Raw genomic sequence first — 19,972 nt, forward strand, 5'->3', positions numbered from 1 at the left:
TTTCCTGGCTTCTCTGTGAGTTTATTTTATAGGGGACTTCCATTTGATGCAACATTTTGGGTTTTAGCATGTACTCTGCTATACCAATCTCTACAAAACTGGCTCTTGAGCGGCAGAAAGAAAAGCAAAGTTAGGTGAATTGTGGATAAAAATAACTGCAGAGTTATCAACCCACCTTCAGTGCACCTATGCCAACCAAGCAAGACAGCCATATGGACACTAACATGCACTTAGGAGATTCTAGTGTTTCTTCTTTCGCAGAAGGGAGGCTGCAGGAAGGTTCAGCCTTCCAGGGAGCTCAGTGATTCAAATTTAAACCCTGCACTAAGTGCTCAAAGCCCATGGCTTGCTCCAGAGGCTGCCCGAAGGCCATGAGAGAGTTACCTCCGGAGCGGCACCCCCGGGTGATGAAGTGGATAAGCAGGCACTCCATTCATCTGATGTGTGGCACTGCCTGACCTTGGGCCGGTGCAAGGGAAGGAGGGTGACTCAGGAGTCCTGCTGGCCTACATGAAATCCCGGGGAGGGCGGCTCGGCTGTCCCATGGCCCTGCTTGGCAAGCAGCGAGGGCTGCCTGCTGCAACGCGCCTGCTGCAGAAAGTGAATCCGTACGTTGCCCAGGCCTACCTTCTGTTTTAACAGGGGAAAAAAGTTTTCTTGGTTTTTTGGTTTTTACTTGCCTCGTAATCCCTGGGAGCACAGACTTGAAGGTATAGTTTATCCTGGGCTGGACTGTGGCGTCCAAACAAACAAGAGTCCACTTTGGGAAAGGGGGTTTTTTTTAATTATTTTTCCAAAGCTGCAGCTGGAGCTACCTAAATGAAAATGCTTGGGGTGGAGAAACATGAAATGCTGAGGGCTGAGCCTAATTATTGGACACCTCCCGCGTGTAGCCCTGTTGTGGCGAAGCACGCGCTGAAGCGGTAGGAGTCAGGGCTACAAACGTCTCGATTTACGACGAGCTCAGCTACTCCTGTTGCCATTAATTTCCACATGGTCCAATGTCTTCTCCTCCCGCCTGAGGAGAGGCTGTGTTTGTGCGGGGACTGCAGCTACGCCATAACACACTGAGGCCCCGGATACCACATGGGGTGTCCCACACTGCTTTGGGGGTGAATTAGGCATGGGGAACGGGTGCAACTGGCAGGGCAGGTGCCACCCTGCAGGCGAGCCGTCATCCCGGGAGGGCGAGCGGGTGGCTGGGTGTCCCCGGAGCAGCGTCCCATCCTGTCCCGTCCCACCGAGAGTGGCCGCCCCACCAGCAGGACAGACGAGCGGGGCTTGGCCCGGGCGCAGAAGGAAAGGATCCAGGGGCTCTGTTGACATAACAAGCCACTAGAGAGCACTCTCAAATGTATTTATACCCTTTGCCTAAGTGCTAGTTCATAAAAACACGCGGTTGCCATGGCCCGGTTTACAGCACATCTAAAAAGAGAGCTCCCAAACATACCAGGTTTTCTGAGGCCACCACAAGGCGGTCAAAGCCTCCCTTGTGTGGCGCCTTTCCCACCCCTCGGGACCCAGGCACAGGGCAGCACCCGCCGGCTCCGCGCACTCCCTCTTGCCCCGCACTGCTGCCTGTTCACAATTAAGTGTCAGAAACAGTATTAAAAAAATAAAATTAAAAAAAAAATTGCACTTGGGGAACTATAGCTTTTTCGAGTTTTCTTTTTTTATATACAAAAAAGCGCAAGAAGTATTTAAAGCTCCTAGTTTCCTTATATTTAGTGCCAGAAGTAAAAAAAAAAATATGTAAAAATGGCGACAGGTTAGTTCGGCAGCTATCAACAAAAGCACTGTGCAGGTGATCTACCAGGAAAAAATATCTTTAAAAAAATGTGATGGAAGTGGGTTTGGGGAAAAAAAAAGCACACATTCTTCATTAAAACACTTTTAATACTACACAAATTACAGTATCACCTTTTAAAAAGTTTAAAAAGGAATGTTAACAGTAGCACTGTTGCAGCTAAAGCACTTCAAAGTAATAAAAAAAAAAAAAGAAAAAAGCTTGTAGCCCAGGAAGCAGTGAATTGGTATAAAGGGAGAATCCACCGGAGCGTTATTGTAACTCACTAAAGCAACAAAAAAGAAAAAAGCAACACTGAATGTGAGAAAAATGAGCTATGTATGAACACTCTCAGATCTTAACTTTTTTCCTTTTTTTTTTGGTTTCCTTCTGCAGTTCTGAAGTTTCACGGTGCAGGTTAGACCCGGCCAGGGAATGGGGGCTGAACGTCAGCTGAGCAAGCGCCACCACCACAAGCCATTTCTTTTCCAGCTACCTTGTTCCCGGGCCACCGCCTGGCATCGCCGGCCGGGGAGTTTCCATCTTCTCCAGGAGTCACAGAGCTGGGGGAGCGGGGCGGCCGGCGGGGAGGAGGAGGAAGGTGTACTTCCTTATGGGCCTCTCCGCCCAGTCACACCAACATCCCTCGGCCCCAAAACAAGGGTATGCTTTGTCAGGAGCAGGTCTCACCCTCGGCAGGCTCAGAGCTGGGCCACCTGATAACATAAAAGGGGGGCCTTTTTAGGGAGGCTTTGGGGTTTCGGTTTTGCTTCTTTTTTTTTTTTAAGAGTAGGGATACCACCTTAATCAAAAACATGAGCTTCATCCCACGTGAGGTATTATGCCAAGCAACTTTGAAGAACTTGTTACCATCTATCAGCTCAAAATCCATTTTTTTTTAATAAAGTGCCTAAATACACATTTACACAGATCATAGTGGTTCCAAAGAATCCTTTACAGTTTGGTTTTTTTATATATAGGTATATATATAGTTATATATAATGTGCGTTTTCTTCAAATTGGCTAAATGTGTTTACATAAGACACCAATCTTGACTATAGGTATAAGTTTTAAAGCGTAATATTGACTCAATGAATTTGTTTATCATGCAAGTCTTATCTAATATTACATTGACCTGTAATATGGAACACAATGTAGTGGGTGTGCTCATTAAACACTTCATAAAAAATTACTGTGCATGTGCAGTTCTGATCTTCAAATACTAATAATGACCATTTCTTTTTAGAAAAAAAGTCTTCCAAAGAAGACCTACTCTGCATTAAATTGCAGTCTGAACATTATCACAATAAGAACAGTTTACTAAAAAGCACCCAGAATTCTTCAAATTATAGTTGGCTGAACAGATTTTTCCTCCTCCTCCTCTTCTGATACTGAAAGTGTTTATTAGCCCGTCCCCGGGAAGGGACGGCCTCGCCACCCTTTTGCTTAGAAACAACCACTTATAACCGAGTTATAAACACCTCAACAAAAGGGCTCGTACAGCTGCAGCATTGCCAACGAACTATAAACAGCACAAAAACATCACTATAAGACTCAAACTATTTCTAGTAACCAATGATTTATTGATTTTAGAAGTCTGCTTGGTGATGCAGAAGCGTGATCAAAAGAAGTCACTTTACAAAAGAGTTCTCCAAAGTAGCTTAAAAGGCAGGGCCAGGGCCATTATGTACAGCCCTAATTACTTTCATTTCAACCAGTTTATATTTTCATTTTCAAAGAATAGCAGTAGGTTTGTTTCAAGCACACGTAATAAGGAAATTACAGGTTTCCTCCACCCACATTTGGGCTGTCACTGATATGCCCGCGGGTAATCTGGCAGAGCCCCAGTCACCGCTGTCACTGTACCACACCGTACCTGCCACTACTTGGAAATACTGGGTCAGCGATAGTAACAATAGCAACAGCACTAGAGGTGACTGATAAGCAAACTTAAAGTCCACCTGCACTATCTGAAAATTAAAGTAAAATTTATAAAAAAAAAATGATGTCTCTCCCCCACCTCCCCAGCTTTGTCCAAAGACACGAAAGCCCCAGAAGTGACGCTGAAGACCTTCAGAGACGGCAGTGCTACGCTGGTGCCTTCGCCAATCGTATAATTAAGTTCGTTATCAAAATTCCACGTTATGGTATGTAATTGGTGAATAAATGCAGTTTTGTAATCTTACAACTGATCACGTGAACTGCGGTCAACTTTGCCTTAAAAAAAAAAAAAAAAAAACCAAACCAAACCAAACCAAAACCAAACAAACCCAGAAATCCCTAACTCAACAGCGCCTCTGGGATACCTCTCCACATCCTACTCTGGAGGCAACTTCCCTTGAGAAACACGGAGGAATTTGGGACTGGACCTGGCGGATCTGCCATCGCAACCCGAGCAGCGCGTTTCTGGGAGAAAGCCCTCCTGCTCCCTAAGCTCGCCTGGCCGGCGGGATGGCGAAGGGCATCCTCGCCTTGGCTAGCCACTCTTCTCCCCAACCGCCTCAAACCAAGCCTGCATGCGACCAGCTCTACAGGACAGGGGCCAGGAATAAGGAATCACAGACAGTAAGGCAATCTTTACAATGTCAGAAAGTGTATTTGGCATTTAAAAAAAAAAAAGAAGGAAAGAAAATAAAAAGAAACAAGTGCATACAAATACAGCTAGAAGCATTTCTGGTTTGCCAAGTGCTCTCTAAAAAAAGCAGCGCAAGTCACAGCCTACATTGAACAGTAACTGTCACCAGGGAAGCACAACAAATAGTTGCTATAACAAAAGGGAAAAAACAAACAAAAAAAACCCAAAACAAAACAAAAAAAAGAGAAGAATTAGAAGAAATGCCTTTATAATAAGTACATACCTTTTGTCTTCAAAAAATATAGAAACACAATGTATTCAAAAAAATCAAAATTATACAGCCATGTTTATGAAGTCTACATTTCCCTTGTCTTGGAGATATATATATATTTATATATATATATTTATAGATATATACAGAATTTGAGCAGTTCGAGTTCAAGGTGACGTCAGGCGGCGAGAGCGGGCAAGTCACGAGTCCCTCTCCTTTTTCACTTTCACATCTCCGGCCAGGATGGTGGCGATCTCCCCCTGCATGAAGGCCCAGGGGACGTTGGAGCCCACCAGGGGACACTTCTCCCCGCTGGGACAATACACCTCCCCGCTGGCTCCCTGCTGCTTGATGCTCTGCCGGGAGCAGGGGAAGCAGAACTTGTGGGAGGGGACGGAGGGGCACTGCACGAAGTGGGTGTCTTCCAGGCGCTCGTGGCAGAGGGTACAACACAACGGGACGCTGGCAGCGAGGGACGAGTCCGGCAGGCTGGCGGGGTGGACGGGCTCCAGCCCGCCCGCCGCGTTGGCCCCCTGGCCCGGCACCTCCCTGCCGGGGCCCAGCCTTCTTTGGTTCATGGCGGAGGGCGAGGGGGGGCTGCTGCTGTTCCTCCGCGTGGTGGAGTGGACCTGGTTGGCGTCTTTGGAGGCGTGGTTGCCCCCGGCATTGTCCGCCACCAAAATGAGGGCGGCCATGGGGGACTGGCCGTTCTGGGCCGCCTCGGGCGGCGTGGTCCGGTTGGAGTGGGGCGAGGCGGTGGGCGGCGGGGGCGACATGAAGGGGGTGGCCGTCAGCGGCAGCTTCATCCCTTCCGACGAGGTGGGCAGCCAGGGCTGCGCCTCCCCGTTGATCTTCGGGGGTCCCGCCTCGCCCTCCGGCTCGGGGGAAGGTTTCCTCTTCCGGGCGGCCCGGGCCCCTGCAGAGGCAGAGGGGAAGAGGAGGAGGAGGGTGAGAAAGCAGCGCAGTCACAACGCACCGCCGAGCACGCGGGTCACCGCCGTGCAACCGCAGAAACGGGTGGCCGCGGCCACCCCCCGGGCACCCGGCCACCCAAGCCGTCGGGCCGCCGCCTCGAGCGCCCGAAGCCGCCCGGGATCCTCCGCCCCGCACGCCGGGAGAGGCCCCCCCGCCGTGCCCTGCCCTGCCCTGCCCTGCCCTCCCCTCCCCTGCCCGCCGCCCCCCGGCCCGCCGGCCCCCGCCGCCTCACCTGGCTTGGCCACGGCGCCGTTGGTCTCGTAGCCCAGCAGTCTGCCGCCCGCCATGCCCGGCTCCTTCTTGAACTTGCTGTCGAAGGGGGGCACGGGGTGGCCGCCGTGCTGGTGCAGGGCCAGCAAGGTGTCCCGCACCGTCTTGGGCTTGGCCAGCCACTCCTGCTCGCCGCCCGCCCGGCCCTTGCCCTCGGCGGCCAGCTCCGCCGCCGGCGGCAGGCTCTCGGCCGAGCCCCGCTTCTCCTTGGCGCCGCCGTCGTGCTCCCCCGCCGCGCCGCCGCCCGAGGAGGAGGAGGAGGAGGAGACGGAGCCGGGGCGCTTGTGCCCCAGCTCGCCGGGCTGCCCCGCCGCCTGCCCCGCCGCCTGCGCCGCCGCCGCCGGCTGCTGGGGGACGGGCACGGCCATCGGGGCGGGCGCGGCGGAGATGGCGGCCAGCGAGGCGGCGGCGGCGGCGCGGCTGCCCAGGCCGCCGATGGCGGCGGGGAGCCCGGCGCCGTTCACCAGCGGCACCAGGGTGGGGGGCACGGCGTGCGTCCGCCGCGGGTTGGGGCTCTGCCGGTTGAGCTCGGGCGGCTCCTCGGGCTTGGGGAAGCCGTTGGGCACCAGGATGCCGTTGACCTGCCGGCCGCCGCCGTACTCGGCGCCCAGGCGGGGCGGCGGCCGCTCGGCCGCCAGCGAGTAGCGCTCCAGGGGCTGCGGCGGGGGCCGCGCCGCCGCCTCCGCCGCCGCGGGGTGGCCGAGCTGCTGCTGCTGCGCCAGGAGCTCCTTGGCGGAGAGCGGCGGCTGCTTGGCGTGGGGCGGCGGCGGGGCCCGGCCCTCGGGGAAGCAGCCGTGCGCCCGCTTCAGCTGCCGCGCCGTGTCGATGACGAACTCCACGCGGTCGGCGCCCTCGTAGTTGACGCAGCCCCGGCAGACGGGCTCGGTGAAGTCCCAGATCATGGCCCAGGGCATGCGGGGCAGGTCGCACAGGTAGCACGACTGCCTGCGGGAAGCAGCCGCCACCGCCGCCGACGACATGTCCCGGCCCCGGGGCAGCGGCGAGCGCCCCCCGCTCCGGCTCCGGCCGCCGCCTCCTCCGCCCCTCGCCACCGGAGTCCCGACGGGGAGGCTCGGGCGCCGCGGCCGCAGCGGGACCGTCCGCCGGGCCCCCTCCCCCTCGCCTTCCTCTTCCGTGCGCTGGAGCGGGGCGCGGCGGGCGCCCCGGCAGGCAGAGCCGCTGCGGGGGACGCCGCTCCCCTCGCCGTCTCCGCCGGCGGCGCTCACAGGGCGGCGGGGACGCGCATCTCCGCGGCGCGGCTGGCGCAGGGCTGCGGCCGCTGCCGCCCGCACGGCTCCCCCGCTCGCTGGCTACTACGGGGCGGCGCGGGGCGGCGGGGGCCGGCGCGGCGCGGCGGGGCGGGCGGGGCGGGGACTGCCGCGGGGGCCGGGGCCGGGGCCGGGGCTGGCGGCGGCGCCGTGCCGTGCCGGGCTCCAGCCGCCACCGCCGCCTCTGCGCGCCGCCGCCTCGATTCTTCGACAGTGCCGGCCGCGCCTGCGCGATGGGCGCCCCCGCCCCGCCGCCGCCGCGATCCGGGCCCCGGCCCCTGCCCGCGCCCCCGCTAGCGGCACCGGCACCGGGGGTTCCTCCTGCCGCCGGGGGGCCGCCGCGCCCCCGCCCCGTCTCGCCCTCGGGGAGGGCTGTGGGAGCGGAGAGGGACAAGGCGAGGGGCGGGGGCGCGCTGCAGCTCCCTCCTTCTTTTCTGTTATTATTTTTATTATCATTGTTTTTATTGCTGTTTCCTGCGCCGCCGAGGGGCTTTGCCGAAACCCGCCACCCGTGGACGCAGAGGGGCGCGGGGCGCCTCCCGCAGTGCGGGGCCCGGTGTCCCCCCGCCCCGCTCGGCCGGTGACCTTGGGCACGGCGCGGCGCCCCGGGCGCGCCCCGCGGCTGCGGGCTCCCCCCCCCCCCCCCCCCCCCCGCGGGGCCGGTCAGCGCCACCTCCGGGCAGGGGCCGGCGCCCTCCCGCGCGGCTGCCCGGCTTTGTTCTCCCCGCCGGGGCAGGAGGCACCATTATAAATAAACGATTACCCATCTTTTTTTTTTTAAACTGTTGTCATTGTGCACAGGAAATAGGGCGTTCTAGATTTCCTGTCATTTTCAACCACAAACCAGCGGTTCTCTAATGCAGATTAGCAAAATTCACACAGACTAAGCAAACGCCGTCTCCTGCCCGAAGAAGAAAAACCTGCAGACACGTTTCCCCGTCCCCCTTCCACGCAGCGAATCGCTCATCCGCCGCCTGCATCCACACCAAAACACAGGGCGGGGGCAAGGGAGGGAGGAAAAGGGGGCGTTCGCTCTTCCCGTTTGCCACGGGAGGTGAAGCAACCCCTCACCGGGCGCATCCCGGCACCTACGGCCGGCTGCACGCGTCTGCCCGGGCAGGGTAAACACGGCGGAGGCTGCTCCCCCCGACGCCCGTGCTCGGGCCACCCTTCCCACGGCGTTATGTAGGTTACGGGGGAGGGAAGGAGGGCGGGAGGCGGGGGCCGGCCGGGGCCGGGGAAGCTCTGACGTCCGCAGCCGCCGGCGGGAGGTGCCTCCCCGCGGCTGGCAGCCGCCCGACGGCGAGGCCGGGGCGCTGCGGGGCCGGGGGCGCTGCCGTCGGGCCGGCCCCGCTCGAAGCGCCGCCTCCCCGCGGCTACTCCTCGGCCCGGCGCGGGGGTTAGGCGTGGAGCGGGGGCAGCAGCCGCCCCCCGCGCTCCCTCCAGCGCCGCCCGCCGGGGTCGGGGGCCGGGTGGCGCGGCCGCCCGTGCGCCCCGGGGATGGGGAGGGGGGGCCCTTGCCTCGCCCTGCCCCGCCCTCCTCCTCGTCTTGGCGCTGGCTCCCAGCGCCGGCCCCCGTGCCAGGTTGGGTGACTTTGCAGCTGCACGCCCGGCTGGGCGTCCTGGAGGCGCCGGGCTGTTAACAAGCAAAACACGAACCCGCCCCGGCCCCCGACCCAGCCCCGCACGTCGGGGAGGCGGCCACGGCTGCTGCCGCGGGAGCTCGGGTCTCCTGGACCTATTCTCGAACCCTTCACGGCTCGTGCCCGCTCTGAAGCAGCCGGCCGGGGCAGGGGGGCAGGAGGAAGGGGACGGCACCGGCCGAGGCGCGGCCCAGACGTGCCCCCGGAAAGCCAAGGGTTAACATCGGCTCGCTTTTCCCGAGCCGCCCTCCTTTCACATTGCATCAAAGTCCTTTAAAGCTGTTTCTCTTCCCCCCCTCCCCTCCCCGGCTGGAAAGACGCTTTATCCATGCATGCTAAGTAAACAGATCTTTGTTTTCGTCTTCCACCCACTGCCCTCTTTCTCCAGCCCGAAGCTGGAGCCTCGCCAAGCCGGCTGCAGCGATTGCTGCCTCCACGCAGACACACACACACACACACACACACAGGGGAAGAAGCCGGGTTTCTCGGGTGAGGCAATGCGCCTGCAATTGGCAGGGACAAGGCAGGAATTGTAATTGCACTTCATCATGTGATGGCTTATGAAAGAGGAAGTTTGGATGTTTTAGTCACGTACTCCTTTGCCCTCTTGCTTTAGCCTCCAGGTTCTCCGAAGGAAAAAATTACATATATTTATATATACTGGTGGAAAGCCAAGAAACAGTGTGTTTGCACATTTCAGATCATGAGCAGAGCTGGAGTGCTAGCTGAGTGAGGCTGCAGGGGAAGAAGAAAGCAAAGCTTTCAGCTGCGGCAGGCTTTTAACTGCAGGACAGAAAATGTGATCTGTATTTATTTTCCTTTATTTCTAATGAAAACTAGCTGCTTGGAAAAGTCGAGCGGTATTCTGTTTTTGCCACATTTGCTGCCTTTGAATTCATTCTGGTGGAAAAGGCAAAAAAACCCACGTTGCCGAGCTCAATGTCAAAAAGCTGATAAAAAAATAGTGGCAGTGCTACATAGGAAATGTCGTTTATGTATCAAAATCACCAAAAAAAAAAGTCCTTAAAGCTGCTGACTTACAGCGGTAACTGCACAGGAATCGAACAGATAATGCTTTTGTTTCTTGTTCCTTTTTTTTTTTTGAAACAGAAACCAACCTTTTGTGCCTGATCTCTGCGAAACGCCCCTTGCTGTGACACGCCAACGCTATAGATAGGAGCAGCGAGTGCTGGAGGACACCTGATGGGGCATGGGGGCCGTGCAGGGCCAGGGCAGTGCCTGGCTGAGGAGCGCCATGGTGGCATTGATGGGGGCCCAGCACGGTGTGGGAGGCCTTCGCCTTGTCCCGGTTGTGCCCCATGTTGTGGTTGAGGAAAGGAAGGGAGAGGAGAGGTCAGAGCGGGGCAGCTCTTTGAGATGAACTCTGTCTGCCACCCCCGCATTAACACCATGGCGAGCCCCATGTTTTTTGGCGTTTTTCACTGGGCCACACTGAGGTCATGCTGTGTTTCTCTGCTCTTCCCTCCCTGCAGGGTCCCGTTTCCCTTCCCACCTTTCCTCCGTGCTGGTGGCAGCGACTGCACGCAGCCCTTTGCCCCAGAGCTGTGCCCCCAGCCTGCATTTCACCCATGTACCCATCCTCCGTGGGGCCTGCCTTTCCTTCTGTGTCCAAACCAGTGCTCCCCACCTGCTCCCCTGTGCCCTCGGCATTCCCCTTTCCCTCCCGATCGAGAGCTGCCCCACATCCTTCCCCTGCTGCAGATATGCACTGCTTCCTCCATGGGTCCTATTTCCATCCTTCTGTTGGGGCAGAGGTCCTGCAGTATAGCAGCAGAATGGCCAGAGCCAAGGTGGAAAGGGTGATTATGCTGGAGGGTGCTACCACCTCTCCTTTGATCCGTAATGAATTACGGAGGCTACTCTCCCAGAACTGAGAGGGGAGAGGCTGGGAATAATCCTTGAAGTTTTGGATTTGGTCAGATGCAAGTGTTTTGGGGCCAAGGAGCCCACTGAAGCAGTGCCATCGTAGCTGACAGCAAGACCTGCCAGCTCAACCTGCAGAAACCTGACAGCAGATTACAGCCTCCGCCAGTGCACGGCCAGGAGTTCGGTCATTAAATATTTGTTATAATGTTCGTAGAGCCTCTGCTGAGAGGAGAGTTCAGGTAGGAACAGAGGGGCTTTGCCTCCACTCCGAGGCACCTCCTGATTTTATGGCATTTCTGACTTTTTCATTCCTACTGGAGATGGCAGGTTGCTCCAGAGGATTTCCAGAAAGCTGAATGAACCCAGGTTTCAGTGGGCTTCTTGCCTAGGTGAGGATTATGTGATTTTTGCCAAACAGTTCAAAAGCCCCTAAAGCAACTGCCGGATCTTGCTTGTAGACAGCTGCTCGTGTTTGCCTGCAAGAGTGAGCTACTGGTAGCCATTTTAGAAACACTGAATCTTTTTCATTTAAAACGATCCATCATTTTGAAAGTGAATCCCCGCCACCACCCTTTTATGTATGGATCTTAAGATGTACAATTCAACCAGCAGTTGAGGCAATGCCCTGCTTTCACATTGATGCTGGTCCCAAAGACAGCCTCATGGCACACTGAAAAAAGAAAAATCCCCATCCAACGGTGTTTTGTTTAGTGCCATAGGAAAAAAAAAGATATTGATGCAAACGAGAGTATCATCAGGCGCAGCCTGTTGACATAAATAGGCTTTGGACAGGCTCATGGTAAGCCGCTGATCCTGCAGATGTTTACAACCACTTATAACTTTATTCACAGGAGCATCACTATGAATGTAAAGCCATGTGCGCTTATGTGCTCGCAGGATGAGAGCATGCTTCCCTGACAGCCGCTCATCAGCAGCGCGCTGATGGCTGTCCTGCCCTGCAGACTGGAGCTGACTGCTGATGGCAGGAGCTGACGGAGGCACTGGCAGAAAAATACTCCATGGAGGCCAGAGGGAGGTCATCGCACTAGCTCCCTGCGAGGCAGGACGTGCCAGAGAACTGAGAGGGACTCGAGCAACTCGGTGTGTGCCTTTTGCAATACATGGGGGCCTTTTATTAACTCCTTGAAGACAGCCGTGCTGAACGCCGCTGTTGGGTGTTAACTTCTGAAGAGCTGTGAGGCACCACCTAAGCAGAGTCTGCCTAGAAAAGGAAGCGCCAGCAGGACACTGGTGTGCTATTAGTTCATGGATATCTCCTGAAATATGGAGACGCTACGTACACTGCTATTCTGCTATGATTTTTGTTCTAGAAAGTTTGGGCATATTATCTGTGCGCTGCTTACCAAGGAGTTGCATGGCGAGCAAGAGCCTGGATGCTACAGCTTCTGCTCCATTGGTGGGCTCTACCCTAGGCGGTTTGGAGCAAAAATTGCATGCTTTCTTTAAAAAAGGAAACAATTCTGGTTTTAACTGAGCAGTTGACTTTACGCCCTCTTTTCAAGTAGCAGTAGAAAAAAAGCAGCGAGGAAAAGATCATGGAAATACTTGAGAAATTCAGAGGTTACTACCCTCCAAAGAGAAATAAAAACTTCAGACAGATACTTCCAGATGCCAGAAGAAAGGGCAATTGATGTGGAAAAGCTTCCGCCCCTTATCCCCAGGCTGGGTAAATAGGCATGTCGGGTTATCCCATTTACACCCCGCCCTGGCGCTCTGCATTGCGAGCCACAGTCGGCAATTGTCTGCGGCCATGGGCGAGGGGGGCAGGAATGCGGTGGCCGGGGGCTTCCTGGGGTGCAGGCAGAGTGGCCGGCCGGCCGGGTGACCCCTTCCCAAAATAAACAGGAAGCCCGGGAAGCCGTGACCCCTCCGCGACACCACGCCGGCTCTGCTCCCTGCCTTCTGCGCGGGAGTCGACAAGCTTCCAAGTACCCTCCAAAAATTGGACAGGGGCGAGGACTTCACAGGAAACGTTACAAAATAAGAGCAGAAACATACTGTCTGTTGAAAAAATTACGGAGGGCTTTAAAACTACTTGTATTTAAGCCCCCGGATAGTCGTTTTCCTTGTCTGCGCTTCATCCCCTTGAGCCCACGTCAATGCAGAATGCAAAGCACTGACTAGCTGCAAAGAAGGGGCAGAGCTTTCCTTTCTGCATGTGTTGAAGAGCTGGTATGCCTGAGCAAAGCAAGAAGAGGAGCCCCAGGGAGGGTGTGCCAAGGGGTTTCTCGGTTGGACTGGGGAGTTTGGGCTGGGAAACGCTTTCTCCCTGTTTGGGGGAGTTGGCAGCGAGGTCCTCACACGAAATAAAAGTCAAAAACGGGGCCCAGACCTTCTCAAAGCCTGGGCCAGAGCTATTAAAGCTGTTTCTAGTGTGGGAGTTCCTGCATTACCAAAACATCCCCCCTGAAGGAGCAAACTGGTGCTCGCTGACAGCTCCAGCTGGCAGGTCACCTCCCAGGCCCACCAGAAGAGCTGGCCATCCCTAAAGGCCTCCCTGCCTCGCGGCTGCCGGCCCCACAGTTTAGGGCAGGACAGGACTACCGCTGGTGGGGGAGGTAGCCCAGCTGAAGGTAGTCTTTGCTGCTGCTGACCTCAAGGTTTTCCGTCAGTGCCGGTGGTTTTGCAGTCCCACTTTTCTGCTCGCCAGGTGGTTGCCTCGTCCTCCCCGTGGGGACCGGGCGCCTGGAGGGGCTGGGGGCTCTGGGGGGCAGGCGCTGATGGGTTTGGCCTCTGTGTAGATCAGCTAGTTCAAAGAGACTTGAAGGGGGAGAATAAAGGGGAGATGGATTCCCTCTCCGATTACCTAGCAATTGCTAGGGTTTTATAGTTACCAAATGCTGGCGCTTGCCTAGCTGGGTAGCAGGACGCACCGTGCTGGTGTCCTTCCTGTCCATGCTCTCCTATCCCCCCACCTCAGGGGGGCTGCTCTTTAGGGGAGACACTACAACATATGGAGTGACATGCAGCTGCTACAGGAGAGTCTCTTGAACAGACCACTCTTCCTTCAGGAGGAATTTTGGGCATTGGCATGCAAAGGCTGCGAGCCAGTGCATCAGGCTGCAGCCTCGGTTTGTTCCAGGCATGTTGCGATATGGTTGGGGTGCCCACATTTCTGCTAGTCATTGCAGCTATATTATTTCAATTTTGCAACATAACAAGAGTTAACAGAAGTGTACCCAAATCTGAGAGAACACAAAATGCAAATGAAATTTGTTTCTGGCCCCCCTGGCACTGCCTTTCATTCCTCTCCCTTTCTCTCCTCCCGATGTCCAGGCAGTGCCCGTCCTCTGCGGGGAGCCCCTCAGGGAGCACTCTGGGCAGTCAGAGCAGGCGGAAATGCTCTTCGCTGTGCTTCAGCCCCTAGCCTTACCTTTTTGCTCACTGCTGTCTAATACGCTAAGTAAAAAGAAGTAAAAGAGGGTATTTTTATCTTCTTGTACATTCTGTCATATGCGTAGTATACTACTGTGTAGCAATGCTGAGGAGCAATACTTACAAGTTTAGGCATTAATGATGCATTTGTAAACTTAAACCGCAGAGCTGTATTGCGTTACCTCATCCTGTCCACTTGTACTTTCAGGCAAAAAAATCACACGCATCCCTTTTCCAGGCACCTACATCCCTCCTGCTCATGCTGAGCTCCAGAAAGAGGTGCCTGCTAGGATGTACAGTTGAGTTCATATTTCATAAAAAGAACACCAGCAACATTGATAACTGGTAGACCTGTGCTGGAACTGGCAATTAAACTCAGTCTCCTCCAAATTTCAGTCATTAAAGGAACTTGCCAAAGGCTAGGACCTGTGTATCACTTAGTCTCCCAAATGGAACTGGATGAGGGACTGAGGACCAGTCATCTTCATAATGGGACCTGCTGAGGTCCTCGCGTCATGCCTGAGGAATGGCTGCACCAGTGAGCTCGCTGTGGCGGCTGCAGAGGCTGCTTGCACAGCCGCCACTTGTTGCTGATTCAGGGGTCTCGCACGTGCGCTTGGAAGGTGCCAGAAAGGTGTCCCTCAACAACCCTCTCCCTAACACATCTCACCACAGTTTCAACATGCAGTCCGTCATGATCAGGAGCACCAAGCAGCTGCCTCTTTGCTCCATGGTCTGCTTGGAAAGTCCTTTAGAGGCTGTGCCAACGGCAGCCGGCATGGAGGACACCGCTGTTGTTTTGTGTGGGACCCCATGGCACCCCATGGCAGCTTGCTGAGGCATGGGCAGACATGTCCACGCCTCCTTTAACACCCCAGGGGAGAGCAACGACAGGGAAAAAACACACCAGCGTAGACTTCTGCAAGGACTAGTTACCTAGGGCTGACCAGGGCCCTTCTAGTTGTCTCCCTGGCCGTGGTGGAGACGTGGCCCAAGAATCAGATGAAAGTCCTCTGCTTCACTTCCCATAGGCCCTGCGCAGCCTCAGAGGTGAATAACTTCTGGATATTGCAGATCTGGGATGGGTTTCAATGGCTGATCTAGAGGCAAGAGGATGATCACCTTCATCATCCATTTTCCCTCTGCCAGTTACTATTATTGCTAGCTGCCGTTCCACACACATTGTAATTAAGTGGAAAAAATACAGACCAAATGAAAAAGGGTATGAGCCTCTCAAAAACATCTCTGCGCTAGCTGCAGCCTGACTCAGCCTTCAATTAACATTCTTACTTAAAATAGTTTTGTTATACAGCTTTTGTTAAATCTTACATAATAGCAGGCCAAATCACTGCCCCAGAGCACCATGCTGGAGAGAGGAGCTTGGCCCTGGTCTCCTGGGCACCATCTCATCCTGTCTTTGATCCAGGCTTTGGACGTGGGTGAGCTACCAAAGGAGAGTGTGCAGTACACCTGCGGCTCTGCCTTGGCAGGCACATTGAACTGGTGCTGCCACCAGAAGAAGTGGTCCTGCTCTCCCCCACCCCATCTGCTCGGTTCTGCCCGGCGCTGCCCTCTGCGTCGCGCCGGCGCGGCTGCTGGAGCAAACCCAGCAGTGCCAACAGCTACAGCGCAGCTAAACCTGCCCCAGTGCCCCCATCCTGCTGCTCCAGGGGTGCTCCTGGGGCAAAAGGGAGCAGGTTGGGATGGGCAGCCGGGGAGGGACCTCAGCAGTGGCATTGGTTTGCAGCTGCTGCAGGAGCCCCTCATGCTGCACCTGCACCCATCCCATCACCCGCTGCCGGCTGTGCCGCCCTTCCCCGAGCTGCCAGAGGGCACGCCGGTGAGGAGAGAGGGACACATGGGCCGGCAGGGCTTCCTAGGGACACAGGGCTGCTCTGGAGATGGGTCTGATTTCCTACCAGGGCCTGAGGAGCTTGAGAGCTGGGCTCCATCTCCTGCAGAGCGGGATGGCAACCCTGCCTCCATCACCAATAACGATAACGTGGGGAAACCTCTGCACAGGGCTCCTCCTCTTCACTGCAGAGGGATGTCCTTATGGCTCAGTAGTGCTATAAAAGCCTTTAACTACCAGCATGATTTTTTCTCTGTTGTTCTTATTGGGCCTAGCTTCTAACTGGTACAAAACATGCTCTGTGTGTGTGTGTGCATTTATGTGTGTGCCCACAGAATACAAAATGGGCGTTTGTATTAAAATCTGGAAAATTGGCACATGGGGTGCAGGTATGAGGTGAGGAAGATACTCCCATGTCTACTTCAGTTTGGGGGGGACTACGTTTCATTTGAAGCCATTGCTGTCAAATTTATGGCTCCACAAACGCTCTCTGGGATTGTGGGAACCTCAGCCTGAGTTGCACGATGCTCCTGAACCAGGATGGTGTTTCAAACGGAGAGAGAGCTGGGAAAAGAAGGAGCCAGGCACATGTAAACCTAGTATCGCTCACCACCCCCGACCTCAGGAAACCGATGAACACAGTGGACACCATTCCTGCCAGGGGCAGCTCCGCTAAGTCACTGGATTTGCACCAGGGCGGCATTTGGCCCAAGGTGATCATGCGCAGCACCAGTTAACGTGAGGTCAGGAGGCTGTGCAGCTAACGTGTCACCACCGCCTTGTCCAGAGGACCATCGTGTCTGCTCGGCTCGACTCAGAGTCCCAGCCCAACCCACCACCAGTGCTGAGGGAGGGTTGCTCCTGCCGGTGCCCCCCTCCACCGAGGAGCCAGGAAAACTCCTAGGGATGACAGAAAAGTCACATAAGGGGCTCAGCTCCTCTTCCGCTGGGAGAGCCTGTGGTGGCATGCAACCTGGAAAGAAGTAGATTAATGCAAGCGAGGTTCTTTCTTCTGAATTTTGTTTTATACTGAGAGTTATGTGTTTTGGCAGACTTATTGATGAATAGGTCAGCAGGGTGTGGAAATGTATTCTAAAGCTTTCTGCATCCTTGCACATGCTTCTAGTTGCCGGGGGTTTTGCCTACTGCTTCACTTGGAAAGGTTTAAAAGAAAATGCAAATTGTAGGCAAAGGGCAGAGGCAGGTTTTTGTAAATACTGTTGGCACAGATTTTAGCCATTCCCTTGTCATTTGTGAAACAACAGAAAGAACCCCCACTCAGCTGCATACGACATGAAAATACCAGTTTCTCTGTTTACAAATGGTAAAAAAACCATCGTAACCTGCTATATGCACCTCCAGATAGCATATATAAATATCCATAAAACTGTCTTTGCCTCAGACTGGGTATAGGGCAAGTATGGGAAGAATCTGGACTTTTTCACATCTTCTTCCAAAACTAGCGTTGGTAACAAAAAGGTATTGTTTCATGTACTTCAAAAAGAGGTGAATGTTTCTGCACGCTAGGCTTTCAGAACCAAACTTCTACACCTGAAATATGAGAAAAATCATATGAGCAAAAGACTAAGAAACTCTTTTCAGATGTAACCAGATACACCATCCAACAGACAGGAATACTTAAAATCCCCTTTAACCAACGGCATGTCAAGACATGTCTGCCTCGGACACTGTTAAGACATCCAGCCCCCATATTTTACATACCCTCCTAATTACATTCATATGTTTGGTTTCATATTTGACCTCTCTGTTGCAACAGAGTGCCAAGTAAAGCAGTCCTCCTCTTAGGTCTGATACAGGAATTAAGCTGGAGAGTGTGGGGGATTCACGATTGTTGTATCCCTCATACACACACTAGAGTGACATGCACCAATAAGCAGTACAACAAAATAAAAACATTTTAAAAATCCCCAGTGCAAATGTGCACTTTTTAATTGAAAGTACTGTCTGGGCTCTTTCTCTTTCATTTGTTTTTTGGAGCACTTTGGTGTTCACACCTCTAATGCTTCTTCCATAATCTGGCAGCTCACCAGCTACCAGGTTTCAGCTTCTCTTTATTAGGAAGAAAAGACTATTTGCACAAAAATTGCATCATTCCAGAGTGAGAATCTGACTTATCCCAGTTGTTAGGACTTTTGTCACTGAATGCATTAGGCTCAGGTTCCTGGTGCACCAGGAATGGCTTTACATGAAACCTGGGGCTGCACAAGGCGGTGGAAACACTGATGAGAAGACAGCAGCTGCACAGAGAAATTCACGGTTTTCTTCCCCCCCCCCCCAATTCTCCAAGAAGCCAAAGCCAAAAATCACATCACTGTCAGCAAGAACAGGATTGGGCCCTTTATAGATATAGGTATAAAACCAGATAAATGCATGTGCTTTAAAAGCACGTTATCAATGAGAAAAAGATCTGAAGGCACAGTGATTCCTAAATGGTGGCCTTTGGACCATTGCTGTTGTTTTGGGGAAGGAAACAGCAACGGCGACAGAAAGAGCGAAGCAGCTGGCAGTCTGCACAAGGGTGGATTTCACTCCCGGCCCTTTCTCAGGCGAGACACAAGAGTTTTTCCCGAGTGCAGTCCGCAAGGCTGGATCACAGCCCCTCAGCCTTCAGCACATAGGGATTTCCAGATTCAAGACAATGTGTCTGGGATTTTTTGGGTGAGCTGCACCTCCTGTATATTTTACTTGGACAGTCGGGTTTAAATACCACGCTGCTCTGCTCTCCTTTAGCACTGTTATTACAGCCTTGTTTGTGAAGCAAGAAGAGTAATCCTCATGTAAAAATAATAGTATTGCAGACCTAGACAGCAGATGGTGTTATTAAATACTTGGGCAAAGTCGAAGGTCATCATGCTCTAACAATTAACAAGATATATTGTCTATCACTTAATAGGTAACCTCCTAGTGTGGGATGTTTGCAAGGCCGAGCAGAGTGGCAAGTGGTATCTTGTCCAAGCCCAGATAACTCTTCCAGTTAAACAAATATTTGGCAACCATTTTCTTACCTAAATTTGTTGCTACCAACATGTCAGACAGAAATAATATGATTCCATTTAACCTCCTAAACAATCCCTTCTTTAACCAAGTACATTATGTTTTAACTAGACAGCAACAATTTGAGCGCTTATTGATAGTTGCCTGGCATATAGGTTAATTTATAAAAGCACAGAGAGGCAAATCCTCAGGCGATGTAAATCATGGCGAGTCTGCCGCAAGGTATGTCTCTGACCGGCTCCGGCAAGGTACCATGCGTGTGAGGTGTGCTCACGAGCCGGCTTCTGTTGTCCACAGAGGTCTTCAGCCGTGGAGCATGCTTCTTCTTACTCAGAGGACTGCTCTCCTAGGGAAACCACGCATTTATCTGCATTGATAAAGTTGAAATTGAACCTCGGTAATATGTGGCAGGGCTGTCCTTGTTGCATGATCTAATAAAATTTTCAGGCAGAGCTCCCTCTAAGGATTAATTTTATATCGTAACAACTGCACTTTATCAATGTTTCCCTTGATATTTGCCTAGCCTTCCCTGAACTTTACCTCTCAGCTGATGGGTGACCATTTCACTTCTTTAATGGCACTCCCAGGTGTGAGAGCAACTTTGTGTATCTGTTCATTTACCCATTTTTCCTCAGTTGTTTCTTCCCTGCCAGTACTTCTTAGAGAGTTTCCCCGGGCCAGCTGCCCAGACCACCCTATTGAACAGCCACAGACGTTCCAGCTGATCCCCGTTATATTTTTGCCTGAGCAGGGCAGCTAGCTCCCATTGGCATGCCTGGCATTCAGAAAGGCTGCTCCCCTGAAGGGCAGCCTGCCTTCTCTTCTGCCGTTGCCTTCTTTTAGAAGCGTAGGTGAGGGTGCCCGCATCACTTTCAGGGATGTAGACCCCTCCTGGTCATCTCTTCTGGGCCTTCAAGGAAGCCATGGAGGCTAAGCATCGCTCTTTGGGGCAGGTTCTGGCTTTCACTTAATCACTGTATAGTGGCAAGACGGGGAGCTAGAGCAGAGCCCTGCCGTTGCCGATAGTTTCACGC

General features: G+C 54.0%; 1 protein-coding gene and 1 long non-coding RNA gene across 3 annotated transcripts; one reads left to right on the forward strand and one right to left on the reverse strand.

The window, feature by feature from the left end:
- Positions 1-1,799: 1,799 nt before the first annotated feature.
- Positions 1,800-7,148, reverse strand: IRF2BP2 (interferon regulatory factor 2 binding protein 2). Of its 2 annotated transcripts, XR_012994966.1 has the most exons (3): positions 5,840-7,148; positions 4,645-5,548; positions 1,800-2,502 (listed from the first exon to the last, which is right to left on the reverse strand). XR_012994966.1 is itself a non-coding variant. In XM_076334137.1 (2 exons), exons 1-2 carry the CDS (start codon positions 6,855-6,857, stop codon positions 4,833-4,835), a joined length of 1,734 nt encoding a protein of 577 aa, XP_076190252.1. In that variant the 5' UTR covers positions 6,858-7,148; the 3' UTR covers positions 2,661-4,832. The 2 variants fall into 2 exon arrangements, 1 of the variants encoding a protein (XP_076190252.1); XM_076334137.1 differs by lacking the exon at positions 1,800-2,502 and having other exon boundaries at positions 2,661-5,548.
- A 1,074-nt stretch (positions 7,149-8,222) lies between these two features.
- Positions 8,223-13,058, forward strand: LOC143158329 (uncharacterized). Its single transcript, XR_012994967.1, has 2 exons — positions 8,223-8,330; positions 11,527-13,058. It is a non-coding gene; the product is annotated as an uncharacterized LOC143158329 (long non-coding RNA).
- Positions 13,059-19,972: the final 6,914 nt, after the last annotated feature.

The sequence above is a fragment of the Aptenodytes patagonicus genome, chromosome 3 (assembly GCF_965638725.1).
Source record: "Aptenodytes patagonicus chromosome 3, bAptPat1.pri.cur, whole genome shotgun sequence".
Taxonomy (NCBI): domain Eukaryota; kingdom Metazoa; phylum Chordata; class Aves; order Sphenisciformes; family Spheniscidae; genus Aptenodytes; species Aptenodytes patagonicus.

What these genes read in the sequence shown, in the direction of transcription:
- IRF2BP2 (XM_076334137.1), bottom strand. Translation starts at nt 6,857, where the DNA reads ATGTCGTCGGCGGCGGTGGCGGCTGCTTCCCGCAGGCAGTCGTGCTAC. An exon ending in CGGCGCCGTGGCCAAGCCAG is followed by an intron (nt 5,549 to 5,839) that starts GTGAGGCGGCGG and finishes CTGCCTCTGCAG; the next exon opens with GGGCCCGGGCCGCCCGGAAG.